At 39.2% G+C, this 14,510-nt stretch overlaps 1 protein-coding gene and 1 long non-coding RNA gene across 2 annotated transcripts; both read left to right on the plus strand.

Moving 5' to 3' along the window:
- The first annotated feature begins 4,264 nt into the window (after positions 1-4,264).
- LOC116176746 lies at positions 4,265-12,194 on the plus strand. Its single transcript, XM_031495506.1, has 4 exons — positions 4,265-4,985; positions 11,687-11,845; positions 11,898-12,121; positions 12,169-12,194. Exons 1-3 carry the CDS (start codon positions 4,353-4,355, stop codon positions 11,961-11,963), a joined length of 858 nt encoding a protein of 285 aa, XP_031351366.1. The 5' UTR covers positions 4,265-4,352; the 3' UTR covers positions 11,964-12,121; positions 12,169-12,194.
- A 161-nt stretch (positions 12,195-12,355) lies between these two features.
- Positions 12,356-13,919, plus strand: LOC116176747. Its single transcript, XR_004146500.1, has 3 exons — positions 12,356-12,557; positions 12,904-13,523; positions 13,578-13,919. It is a non-coding gene; the product is annotated as an uncharacterized LOC116176747 (long non-coding RNA).
- Positions 13,920-14,510: the final 591 nt, after the last annotated feature.

The following is a 14,510-nucleotide window of genomic DNA, read 5'->3' on the forward strand; positions in this document are numbered from 1 at the left end:
ATAGGTAAAGTATATTTTACCCTTTTATCTCGATCGGGAGGCATAAGGGTGCTACTGCTAGTGTAAAGTTAGCTCAATCACACTTTTGGTGCTATGTTTTTTTAAAATTTCAAGCACGAATGTTAGTTCTGCAGCACGAAATAGCACGAATTTAGCACTAAATGTTTTCAAAGTTTTATTACATTTGGACAGCTTGGTGGTGCTAGTGTAAAGTTAGCACCACCACAGTCGATTTACAATAACTTTTTACAACATGTAGCACGAATTCTTGTATTACAGCACGAAATATCACGAATTGGGCACTAAATTATGACAAAATTACAGACAGATTAAAAAGCATGGTGGTGCTAGTGTAAAGTTAGCACCACCAACAGTTTTTTTTAGATTGTTTTGTTATGCAGCATGAATTTTGGTATTAAAGCACGAAATAGCACGGTTATAGCACTAAACGTGTGCAACATTTCAGCTCGATTGGAAAACTTGGTGGTGCTAACTTTACGCACCTCATAACGTCCTCGTATTTACTCGTTCCGTGTTCTTATTAATTAATTTATATTTTCCCATTCACCACGAACTCTCCTCTAATGCCTCGTGCCACACCCAATGATGTGTCTCCCCTACTGCCAGCACATATAACAACAGCGACTGGCGGTTGTTGATTTTGTACAAACTTATAACGCACCCTGTGGACTCGGAGTCTGCTAATTACAATAAAAAATTGCACAAGTACACTACTCTGCAAATATGTTCGTACTAATCCTCCGTGTCTTGAAACGAACAGCTATTACACTGGGGCGTTACGAAAATGTCCATATAAAAAAACACTGCTGAATGTGAATCTGCCGTGTCCTCGAAGGTTGATCGCCCGAATTTATCACTTGTTAAGATTTGTCAGCGCAAAGGAAACATGCGTTTGCTATCATTAGTATAACTGAAGAGCGTAAGAATATTCAGAATTGAACAGCCAGTTTACTCGAAACTCAAAATATTTCGCTGCTTCTGAAATACATAATCCACATACATGCTTTCGATTTCCATGAGCAAAAGATCCTCTCTACGTAGCTTGTTAAGAATATAATGTTTTCGGTTTTATGACTTTGAAGAAATGGTTGTTCCCTTTAATATAAAGCACTGCGAAGGAGTATCTGCATACACTGATGTAAAAAGAAATTGATTATAGGTACACCTACACTTCTTTAAAGATTCTAACACTTACATACTCGTACAATAAGCTGGCATTGTTTACATTACAGTTTTTAACCATTCTTGGAGGTAGTCGGAATAATATTTTGTGTTTGTTTCATTGCAGAGCCCTGAGATGAAATTTTATTTCGTATATTTTTATAAAACATGACAGTACAATGCAAAGTTAGGTTATAATAAAATTACAGCTGTTCAGATTTTAGTTTTTAATTTGACAGCAAATTTTGCCCAAAAATGATGATTGCGATACTTTCTCATCAGCAATTTATCCAACGCGCCCTCTGGACTGAACTCCAAGTACTAACTGTTGGCTAATGAATTTTCGACCTTGCGGTTGTGAGCAATGCATAAATAATTTAGTGATACATAGTGTGACATCTGCCCGCCTTAACGGGAACTCTTTTATAGGATCATGTAGCCTCATAAGCTCGGCCTATCTGATAGTGTATATAATCAATGCTATAGGGAACATTAGAACTAACATGTTTTATGTTGGGAACACTTTTTATGCCGTTAAGTTTTAGGTTGGCAGCGTAGTAAGACTGACATTTTGAAGTTCAAACATGGAAGTACCCAACGAAGTACCTACTTGTACTAACTAGTACTAACTGCCAACTTAAGAGATGAGTTACCAAAAAAAAACGACTATAATCACTGTCTTTGTACAACTGTTTTCGGCCGAAAACAGTTGTACAAAATCATCATTGTGACACCGAAATAGAAAAACATTTTTTTTTACTTCAAAACTACATTTTTTCAAAAATAAGCACTTTGCACCGGTCAAACTTACAGATCATATAAACAATACATAAATAAAGTAAACTGTAAAGCGGTAACGCTTAATTACAATTGGGGTGCTAATTAGGGGGTGATTTCCTCAATTTTTTTTACCAAAAAAAAGGACCAACCTTATTTTGAGCGTAACTCACTTAGTTTTGATGCTAGGAACTTTTCTTAAAAACAAAAAGAAAAGTTTTTTCAAACACTTTAAAAAAGTATTCATAACTTTTCCCCGAAAAGTGCTTCATTTTTTGGTTATTTCACGTTGAAGTACTCGATTGGGAATTTGACGAATGAGAAGCTACTTTTCATGAGCTACAACTTTGCTTTTACTGGGTCTACAGACTTCATATATAGACCATTTTTTTTAAGCTATATTTTTGCTAAGAATCCTTTTTTCGATACAATGGCCCGTATGAATAAAAGAAAGCAAATGCTTATACTTGCAAAATTCAAAGTAAATACTCGTAAGTGCTCCTTCGTACTGGGCGACTTAGTAGCGCTGCTGAGCAGCAGGACAGCACGCAGTGCAACGCTGCTAAACAGACCAGTATGAAGGGGCAGTTACGAGTATTTACTTTGAATTTTGCAAGTATAAGCATTTGCTTATTTTTATTCATACGGGCCAATACCTACTTACTTTTAGAGTTATTTACGAAAAACAGTCTGAAAAAGTGTTTTTTTGTTGTTGAAAAATGAACATTTTCACTCGCAAATAACTCGAATACTATTGACTTAGTGAAAAAACTCTATAGAACAAAAGTTGCTTAGAGTTACTCAATTTATGAAATTCCGGACTTTTGAACGTATCCACCACCAAAAAGTTTTTGAGTGAGATCAATAGCTCTAGTTGACTGTAGTTGATTACGTTTGCAACAGTCAGTAGTGATGTTGAGCGCCACTATCACATAGAACACGTACTGCAATAAGGCCATTGGTTGTGATTAAAGAACACGTTAACGTTTGCAAATAAATGGGATCTTGCGTTTCAGTATGATTGCCGACAACTGTTTTGACGGTTTTATTCTCACATGCCCAAGTGTGATGTTGCTCATCATAAATTTCACATTTATTGCCCGACTTACATGTCCTTGGATGAGACCGAAGGCATTGCTTGCACAAATTATGTGTTTTAATAAACTCTAATCGTTCCCGTATAGGCATTTTACGAGCAGCGAAACAATTGGCAAGAATGTGATTATCCTTTTTACAATGGAGACATTCTTGTATTTTACCTTCTTTTTTAAGAAATCTATCCTTGTGTTTTGAAATTGTTCTGTTGCTGGAGTGCTTGAATGTAATACAGCAGCAGTAGATTCAATGGATTTAGACATTGATAGTGTATCAATAAATTTTAAACGTTCTAAACCAGCAATTTCATTACGTAAAAAATTCATCAAATCTTTGGTGTGCTTTGGGTTTCCGTTGTGGATGATTTGAGTGCACGTTGTCGTTCCCAGTTCATAATGACATCTTTTGGCAAAGCTGCTTCCACTAATGGACATAACATAGCTTCATAAGTGTCAGTAGTCACACCTAAAGTCTCTAAAGCACGTAATTGTCCTTGTAGATTATCATAGAGTTCATTTAAGGTAATGTTACTACTTACTACTACGATTTAAGATCAAAGACAATAAATCCCTAACATATAATTCTATTAAGAGTTTTGTTTCTCCGAATCGTTCTTTTATGAGATCAATAACGACTGTATTTATGACGAATCATTCGCATCAAAGTTAGTTAATATAAACTTAGGTAACTTATGTGTATGACTAAACTTACGTGGTTCCACAAGGGTTACCTTAGTATCTTCTGACACACTAATTAGTTCTGTATAAATGTCTCTATACTCAAAAACATCTTCCAATTGTATAATAATATTATGAAAGAAATGGATACGGGTAGGAGCATAAGGCAATTAAATTTAGCGTCGACAGTAATGCGTATGACAAAGGGGTGCGTGCGAGGCTTTACGGTGACTAAATTATTGATCACATCGTTCTGACGCCTTTATCGCCATTTACAATCTTGATACCATCTTCAGTTATGTCACATTTGGAAAAGTAACACAGGCGAGTTTCGAAATGGCTTCGGTCCGCGTTACTTTTACGCGTCCTCCTCGAAAGCTATGCGTTGTCTGCACGTTAGGTGAAATACTGCATCTGACGAGCTTCTTTGGCGTTTTTTGCGGCACCTACGTCTGCACGCACCGAAAATGCTGTATTTCTCAGGCACACTTCAAAGTTAGTCTCCCATTGGTGATATGGGCTGCGATTTTGTGCGGTGGTCATGTGTTTTTCGTCGGGAACCTCATTAACAAGGCCATCCAACATGAACACAAAGTGGTCGCCCTCGATCTCGTTGCGGAAATGCTGAACACATTTGTTTCATTGCTGTTAAATGTGTTTGGTGCCGTTAAATGTAGACGTCATGTATTAGAGCTGAACAGCTGGGTGAAGATTTGCGCCAGATACGGTTTGGACATGGAGAAAGAGCTGAAAGTGCTACGAAAAAGAAAAGGATTGAGTTACCTGTACCTGAGCGCAACGGCTATAGCGATGAGCTACCCGATTTTCTTGAACAACGGAAATGTTGATCTTGTTTTGAACATTTTTGCGTCATTCGCCACGTTGACACAGGTGGCCGGGCTCGTTTACGTCAACACACAACTGAAGTTCTTTATCGCCATTTACGGAAGTGCTCGTCGCGCCTTTCAAACTAAATTGAAGGACAACCGAGGGAGTTTGGAAATCAGGAAGGAATGTAAATTCCACACTGCAGTATTCCGAAACGTGGGGTCACTTGCGGACCTGATTAGTCCCTTTTTTCTGCTCTGGATCTTGATATTAATAGTGCAACTGATTGTTAGCATCTTCGCCAACGCCTTGGCATGCTTCATAGACTACCACAACGGAGACTTGGTTATCCTGCATATTCGGGTTTTCTGCACCATATGTTCCTTGATTCACCATCTTGTTAACATAGAGAAACTGGCAAATGTGGTAAGTGTGTCTTTCCTTTACCGCTGCGAAATAACAAATTATTCATTAAACTATCCTCACTGGACAGATATTTAATTTTATCCTAGGAAATTGTTTACCGCGTAACTCCAAACAATTAAAATTCAATCAACTCACTAAGACGCATACGCAATTCAACTTCTTTCACCGATAAATTCATCAAAACGTAGCGAGGTCATAAGAAACGCGAGTACTCAAAACGAATCGCAGGCGAAGATAACAACGCGCTGCGATTAAAAACAAAACGTCGCGTTGCTACTTTGGACCACGATTTATCAGAAAATTCAGTTCTTAATTAATGATTATTTGTGTACATGAAATCATCATGAAACCTTCATTTGCATGCCCGATCATTTTAATTTCCATGACCGCTTTTGGTTACAGCAATTTATTAGTTTGTCTGTATTTCCTCTGTGTATGACTGAATAGATTCTATGTAAGTTCTGCGTACATGTTGTGAATTGTGATTCTGTATATATTCTGCGCGTAACGGTAGTTACAATTGTGGATAAGAACATTGGGTCCTATTAATGCAATTCTTCTTGCAACTTTCGGTACTTTACTTACCAGGCTAGCTGAAATACAGAGGGGTTAAGAACAGGAAAGAATTTAGTTAATGTATCCCACGAAATTAAGATGGACTGCTGATCAAACAGTTGCATAGAGGTAGAAAATGGCCCTAGCATGGGCGCGGCCATGATGTGCACGTATTAGTTAGTTTCTAGGGGAATTTTCCTAGTGCCCGAGTTGTGAGATTATTGCAGCCTTGGAAAATGACATGTGTCACAGTAATTTATTTAGAAAACGGGAGGTTAATGTTTGTTTATTAGTTGATTTGAATTTCGCGCCAAGTAAGTGCACATCATGGCTGCCCCCATGTAGGTGTCATTCGTCAATTCAGCATTAGCAGTCCATCTTAATTTATAAGTTCGTGATGTATCCTCTACTCAAGGAATGGAGAAGTGGCAATTCAAGGCTCAAGCTCAAAAATGTAAGTACTTAAGTATGTTTGGGGATATTACGTAACCTCAATGTTATCTTATTTTTGATGTAAACTTTTGTGAAGAAGTAACTGTACAAAAATTGCAAACAGTTATTTCAAATTGCATGCGTTTATCATTAATACCATAATTAACACAATTCTTAAGGATAAAGAACCTAATTCCTAGCTATACGCAAAAAATACCTGGCCGCTTAATTAAATTTAACTTTGCAAACAATGGTACCAACAACACAATTATTAAGCATTTATTTAGGACAGTAAATGACCGTTTTGGTGTGTAATTTTCGCGCCTCGGCGGATTTGCTTGAAAATTTGGATGTAGGTTCCTCTTACCCTCTACTTCAAAGGTGAACTTGAGCCCAGAGTTGCTTTTACTTGGGGGGTGAATGCCCCTGCCACCCCTTCTAGGCGGGGGGGGGGAGATACGTTCAAAACTTCGGAATTTCATAAATTGAGTGTATTCGAGTTATTCGCGAGGGAAAATGTTCATTTTTCAACAAAAAAAACACTTTTTCAGACTGTTTTTCGTAAATAACTCTAAAAGTAAGTAGGTATTGTATCGAAAAAAGGATTCTTAGCAAAAATATAGCTTATAAAAAAATGGTCTATATATGAAGTCTGTAGATCCAGTAGAAGCAAAGTTGTAGCTCATGAAAAGTAGGTTCTCATTCGTCAAATTCCAAATGGAGTACTTCAACGTGAAATAACCAAAAAATGAAGCACTTTTCGGGGAAAACTTATGAATACTTTTTTAAAGTGTTTGAAAATACTTTTCTTTTTGTTTTTAAGAAAAGTTCCTAGCATCAAAACTAAGTGAGTTACGCTCAAAATAAAACTGGTCCTTTTTTTTGGTAAAAAAAATCGATCGCACCCCAATTGTAATTAACTGTTACCGCTTTACAGTTTACTTTATTTATGTATTGTTTATATGATATGTAAGTTTGACCTGTGCAAAGTGCTTATTTTGGAAAAATGTAGCTTTAAAATTAAAAAAAATTTTTGGTTTTCAAAAATTGCCTTTTTTTCAAAATAACTTCAAAAGTATTAGTGATACGAAAAATTTACAAGAATAAAAAAATGTAGCTTTTGCTTTTCTGAACATTTTGCTTTTTTTTGTTTTTCTCTACAACAAAAATTGGTTAAGATATGGCTGTTCAAAGTTTGCATACACTCGTCACTAGTGACTCATTCGAGCCCTTTCCACTACAACCCTTTCAAAAATAAAGATTTAAAAAAATTAATTTGAATAATTTTATAGCTTTTAAAAAACCTACAAAATGGATTTTTAAAGCACTTAAAAATAAAAATAGCAAAGAAAGAAATCTAAATTTAATGTTACTGTATAATTAAATAATCCTATATTGCTTGAATTTACAATTATATGATTAATAGGGGTAGTTTCCACCGCTAAAAAATTAACAGCAACCAAAGGCACAAATCCAATTTTCGAGTGGAGGGTACGAAAAAGCTAAATCCAAATTTCCATGCAAATCAGTGGAGTCAAAATATTCTATGACTATTTTAGAGGTAAGGTTCGGTGGAGACGCGGAAAATTAGACAGTATCGCCCTATTCTACGTTCATTTACTGGCCCAGGTTGAGTTGTTTCCACTGTACCGCTCTCCTCTTCTGCATAAAGTACACGTAGTATTAATGAGGATGTACAATTCTAAAGAATTAAAAGCAGGCATTGAAAGAAGCAATCGTGAGAACAAAGGAACAAAACGCAGAAAGTTTGGTTTAAAACAATACGCGGCTACTTTGATGATCCATTAACGAATGGAAAATTTTCGATTTATGGTAAAATTCAGTTCATTTGGTTCCGCACTCAGTGTAATTTATTCGTGACTTGTTTTTTCGACTTAACCATCGATATTTATAAATAAAACTAAACTCAAATTCTCGCAACGTTGTCATTTTGTTCGCTAGTTTACTGCGCGGTTAATTCGAACTTTACTATTTTTACGCACACTGGTGCCATTTAACAATCTTCACTTGGCCCTCTAGGACCGCTGTCTTTTCTTAGTCGCTTCCAGGGCTAAACCCTGCCCCTCTCCCGCACACCACTTATAATAACCTTAAAACCACCTCCCCTGCAAATGGTTATAATGCTCCCTAGACCCCAGTGCTACGTTGTTTCGCAAAACGTTTAGTCCTGGCTGGGGGGTATGGAATACCTTCGGCTCGTATGAAGATTTGATAACCTTTTTCCAAAAAATTACCAGTGAAACTCGCCAACACAGAAGGAGTTGATAATTACTTGCGTAGCACTTCTACCCCCTTCCAAAGTAGCGTTGGTAGAGCAGTAATAGAATATTGGTGAATATCTGCTGGGTGGAATACCATACCCCCCAGACCCACCGGTGGTGGTACGTTCTCACTCAAAACAGTTTCTGACGAAAAACGTATCACTGGGAGGTTTGGGGGAATTGAAAATCCCCAGCACGCATGAATATTCGATAACCTTCTCCCGAAGCTACCAGTAAAACTCGTCAGTAACTCGATAAATATTTAATACTCCTAGCGATCTTAAAGCAGCTTTCGGAAAAAGATAAGCGAATCTTCATGCATGCTGGGGGCATTCCATACCCCCAGCTCCTCAGTGCTACGTTCTCTCGTCCAACGGCTAGTCCTAAAAACATTCCTGACAGTTTCCTATTAGCACTAGCGCGAATAAGGTAACCGAATCCTCGTATATAATGCTGGCGTTTGTCTGCTGGAGAGTCCATCCCCCCCACCCCAACCCACCCACCAGACACCAGGGTTATACGTTCCCACCCCAAACGTTGAGAATTTAAAACACTTCTGGGGAAAAAACGTAATACCGGGGGAGGGGGGGGGTGCTGGGGGTTATGGAATACCCCAGAACGCGCATCAAGATTTGAAAACCATTTTCTGAATGCTACTAGTGAAACTGGCCAGCAAAGACCATCAAACAAGGACTCGATAATTATTGTTTTCCTATTATTCCTAGCGGTTTCAAAGGGGCTTTAAGAAAAAGGTGATCGAATCTTCATGCTCGCTAGGGATTTTCCATACCCCTTGACCCTCCAGTACTACGTTCTCTTCCAAAACGTTTAGTCCTAAGAACACTCTTGACAGTTTCTCAGGAAAAACGTAGCATCGGGCAGTCTGGGGGGGTGTGGAATACCCCCCAGCTCGAATGAAGGTTCGATGACCTTTTTTTCGAAGACTGCCAGTGAAACTGACCAGCAAAGAACGGCAAAGAAGGGCTCGATAATGGTTTTGCTATTACTCCTAGCGCTCTCCTTGGGAAAAAGTAGGTAATCGAATCTTCGTATATATGCCGGGGGGTGTCCTATGCCCCCCCAAACCTACCTACGTTCGCTCCCAAAATGTTGGATACTCCAAACACTTCCGACGGTTTCTGGGGAAAAACGTATCACCGGGAGGTATGGGGGTAACCCCAGTGCGAAAGAAGGTTCGGTAACCTCTTTCCAAAGGCTATGAGTGCAACTCTCCAGCAAAGAATCACTCGAAAATTATTTTCCTGTTACTCCTATCACACTCAAAGTGGTTTTTGGAAAGCTAATTGAATCTTTGTATTCTCAAGGATATATCACATCGTCCCCCAGACTCCCCAAGAGTAGGTATATAGGTAATAGGCATTCCTTACCTTCAGACTACTCCCGGTACTAACTTTTCACCCAAATTGGTTAGTCCTCAAAACAATAAAAGGAAAGAAAATGAGCACTCGGTAAATATATTCCTATTATTCATAGCACTCTCAAAGTGGTGTTTGAAAAAGTTAATTTAATGCTTGTATGGGGGATATTCCACATCCCCCAGACCCCCAGAAAAAAGACAACGTAATTCCGGTGATCCCAAAACGTGTAATCCTAAAAAACACTCCTCATTGTTTCCGGGGAAAAACATATGACCACTGGATCTGGGGGGTATGGAATACTCCTCAGAGGACATAAAGATTAGATAACCTTTCTCCAAAGGTCACCAGTGAAATTCGTCAGCAAGGCAGCACTGGATAATTATTTTGCTATTACTCCTGGCACTCTCAATGTGGTCTTTGGACAAGGCAATTGAATCCTTGTGTGCTGGAGGATATTGCACATAGTACAGGCCCTCCGACCAAATGTAGCCTAATGCTGGGGGGCATTCCATACCATTCCAAACTCCCCGGTGCTACGTTCTCTGCCAAGACGTAAAACCCCCAAGACACTCCTGACAGTTTCTGGTGAAATGCGTAGCACTAGGGGGAGTCTGGGGGTTATTCAATACCCCCCTCCCCCAACGCGTATGACGGTTCAACAGTAGCTACCGATAAATATTTTCCTATTATTCCTTTCACCCTCGATATACCTAGACTGTGGAAAAGGTAATTGAATCTTTAAATGCTGGGGGATATTCCACACTGACCAGACCCTCCGAGGGGGGGAGGCTTCATACAACCCCGAAGTAGATTTGATCCTAAATCTTAAAAGATTAAAGTGCAGGTACAAGGTTTGTTACAAATACATAACAAATTATGGTACCTCGGTAATATGTATAAAAATGTGTGTTTAGGGCTGATCTCGCGATATTGTCGACATTTGTTCAATGAAAACTTGGGGCGCGCTACGCAATTAATTACTGTTTGCTTTGTTCTAAACGTCGGCTGGAAATTAAATTGTCAAAGCACTTACGGTTTGTCAATACACAAGCATTCAATTTTAATTAATTAACTCGACCCATTTACGACGCCGACAGATTAAATTCAACACCCTCAACCGTAACGATGCCACAACAGAATCTGCAGGACTGCTTTCTGTGCGCGATCCTTCCAATTGCCAAATTCGGGCTCGTTTTCGGCACGTTTCCGTTTTCCTACAAGTGCCCTCATACTAGAGTACCGTCGCGCCTCCAAGCAATCGGCGTCTCCACCAAGGGTTTGGCATGCACATTCGTCTTTCTAACCCTCCTGTTAGCCGACGGAGGTTGGCGTCTGAGCTTGCTCAGCAAAACGACAACGAAATTGGAAGCTTTCGTTGTGCTCAACGACGTTTTCTTTCTAACAACCGGCGTCCTCCTTCTTGTCGGTAAAGTGCAGAGGATCGGGAAGACAGTTGCGGTTTACGGAGCGTGGTTCGATTTATTCGAGACCAGGAGTCATTACGCAATTTCCACGTTGCTGAGCGACAAAGACGTGCGTCTCCTGAGGCGAAAAGCGCTCGTGTACGTTCTTCTGCTGATTATTGGTGGCGTCATCGGTTGCGCGCTTGGTCACTGGGTCATTGTCGCCGCGGCGGTCATCGATGGGTTAACTGTGCTTAGTTTCAACCTGGACGTTTTATGTATGGAGCGTATGATTGGAAATATCAATCTTTCAGTGAAGAAATCCATGATGGCCCATGAAGCCCTTGTATCCAGCAAGTTGAAAAAGGCAGCCCGCCTGCACTCAGCCCTACGTCTTATTTACCTAAAGAAATCTAAGCTTCTCAGTCGGTACTTCTTCTTCTGGTTGATAGCAATCTTAATCTCAACAATCGCATCCTTCTACATCGTCATAACCGCTTTATTCATCACGAATGCTGGCCCGGTTTTTGGGTTACTATTCCGCGTAAATTACGTAGCGGTTATGTTGGTTTACTGGTTGGGTAACGTCGAGCGGCTTACGCGCACGGTGAGTGTGTCAGGTCCTACAGTATACCTACCTTTACTTGCAGAGCGATGACCTACTCTCCTTCCTCTTCAAGTACCCCATCAGCAAGTTGCGTGCGGACGAAGCGGCGCAGGTGGAGATGCTGATCTACACCTTGAAGATACAGAAACCGGTCCTGAAGGCTTCCGACATCTTCATCGTGGGAACGCGCCTGCTTGCACCGGTAAGTAGTGTACCCCCCTGTCTTGGGTGGTCTTATCACGTACACTTTGCAGATATGCGGCACGGTTGTCACATACGTATTGGTTGCGTTACAGTTCCACAAGACCTGGTCGAAATGAATAAACCATTAACTTTTATTGTTTAACTTTCACTTAGGAATGTTTGTAAACAATAGCTCGCTGTACGAGTATTTATTCATTTATGGAAACTTGGACATTAACTTTCACCATCTTTTCTAATTGCCCACGCGTCGTGTTCTACGCTCGCCATGTGTTAAGTAAGTAGACTTTCCGGCGATCTGTAAATGATTTTGTCTTTTTGCAGATAAATACTTCCTCGTCGTGTGTTAATTATTCATTCGATTTCCTCGTTCCTAAAGGAAGTCGTTCGTAGTGTGGTCGGTATTGCACGACTTCCTGCACGACCAGATACCAGGTGCACATTTTTCTGTAAAGCACTGGGTGTGGAAGTGATTAATTTGGTTTTTTGACTTCTGGTAACGGAAGGTGGACCTTTACAGCCTTATGGGACGTAGGGGAATAGGGGTGGGTTCCATGCCGTGTACTGTAAAGGTCGCGTGGGATTCGTGGAAATTTTGATATCTTTGGTATTGGGGTTCAAAATGTTCCAAAAATCATTGTCGTTGTCATAATTGGCGAAACTTGCGACTTTAGTGAAGCTGATGGAATCACTTTTTACTATTGGAGCAAACGGTAGGTAAGGTTCGAAATAAGCGCATACTATTTGGAAGAGTATTAGAGATTTTGCCCCAATGATTTCTGTAGACAAAGCTAGAAGCCTCTCTAAATGAGGTCCTAGGTAAGAAACTTCCGTGAAAGTACCAAAAGGATACAGCATCCACAAATTTAGAATGGCCTGCACTAATAAATAAAAAAAAATCCAAAGGGTAATATCAACCCCAATATCAAGATATATCAAGAGAGAATTACTTAGTTCAATGTGAAACGACAATGACGTTATCATTGATTTGGAATGGGGTTAAATTTATATTCAATTTTTAATTTAACACTTTTGATATATGGAGACATTTTGTTTTAGAAGGGGAAGGTTAAGTGTAATCAAGTGACCTTGTTGTGGATAAACAAATCGGTACTGCATTGGTTAATTTCTTGGCTACGTATTTGGTATCTTCCCAGTTTCCTATAGGAAGGGTTAAGCATTTAAAGCAACTGGATGGCGTTCAATCGTATGGTAAGTTACGAGTAAACTACGAACTAACCGCTGAGAAGCAATCCATGCACATCTCTGAGCAACTTAGCCGTTTATCCGGCAGCTCCATCTTAGCTTACGTCACAAGTTTTGAGGCATCATTCCTTCCAGAAGGACCGTAACGAATTGTACCATACAGAAGCAATTGATTCTGGGTACTATAATTAAGGTGACGTAATTCATTTGATTTGTATTCAAAAAACGATCGGTCTCCTTTAAGAAATTAACTGCCATTTTATTTTCTTCTCTTTTTTTTATCATTTAAAATAAGAATAGTTCGTTTTATTTTCGGGTCCAACTTTATTAACTGTTTTTGTTGGTTATTGGTATTGAGGAATAAATAGTGGTGAGTTAGAAAAGAAACACCCGTATTACGAAACGGAAACGTATGGTTTCATCTTGCAGTAGAATTTACATGACGAAAGCAGCGCCTAACGTCTTTAGAAATGGTTAGTCAGCTCTAAATCAAAAGAGCACAGCGATAATTGTACTTACTCTTTCAGAAAACGACAACGTGAGGTCTCAGTAATGTGCCATGGGGCCCTTAATGTAATAACTTAAAAATTCAGAGCAGATGTCAACATGGGAGGAACACAGTCGTATTTAATTGGAAAAATCCTACGTGTCATCTCATAAGCTTATAATAGAGTTCATGTAGTGAAACCAACCCCTAAGTCAATTTAATTTAATTTCTAAACAAATGTCTCATTATAATGAGCATATCCGTTTTGAGTTTGAGAGGTTCCACCCTGTATATACAACTTACGACGATCATACATTTTTGAGAGTTGGCAACCATGCAATCTCTAGGTGGGAAAAAGCTGGCTGTGGCATCTTGTCTTGAATGGCGGTCGTGAACGCGTCGCTCCATAAATGTGTGTTGTTATTTTGTGTTTTTTTAATGCAGGTAGTAATCTTTGCATTTCTTTATATCGTATTTGTGTTTTGTATGCCGCATTTTATATTTTTTTGTGTGTTTCAACCTATGATTTTGAAATTTACTTTGTTTAACCGCAATGCATAATCACATTTGTGTTACCGTTATGCTATTGTTTGAAATTGTTTACGTTTTTGGCGTAATGTTTACTTAATTTATGTTTATGGTTGTTGATTACTTGTCCCTGAAGTAACATTCCTATAAGTTTTCATTTTATTTTAATATGTGAAAATTACCGATTCGTTTGATGTATGTACTGACTTGTTGTTTGTTATTAACAATTTTCTCCGTGAATGAAGCAGTCACGGGGGTGGTAAAAAAACTGTAGTCAAAATTGAGTTACGACACCCTAATTCCGTGATTGTCTTCGACATTGAACTGTAGGCTCGAAACCCCGAAACCAGGGGCGGGTTACCCATTTTGCCGGAGCGGGATAACGCTAATCAAAGCTCTTCAGTTTAGAATCTATTTGCGATGAATGGCTGGCGATTCAATAATT

Source organism: Photinus pyralis, unplaced genomic scaffold (assembly GCF_008802855.1).
Source record: "Photinus pyralis isolate 1611_PpyrPB1 unplaced genomic scaffold, Ppyr1.3 Ppyr1.4_LG7, whole genome shotgun sequence".
In the NCBI taxonomy this organism is placed as follows: domain Eukaryota; kingdom Metazoa; phylum Arthropoda; class Insecta; order Coleoptera; family Lampyridae; genus Photinus; species Photinus pyralis.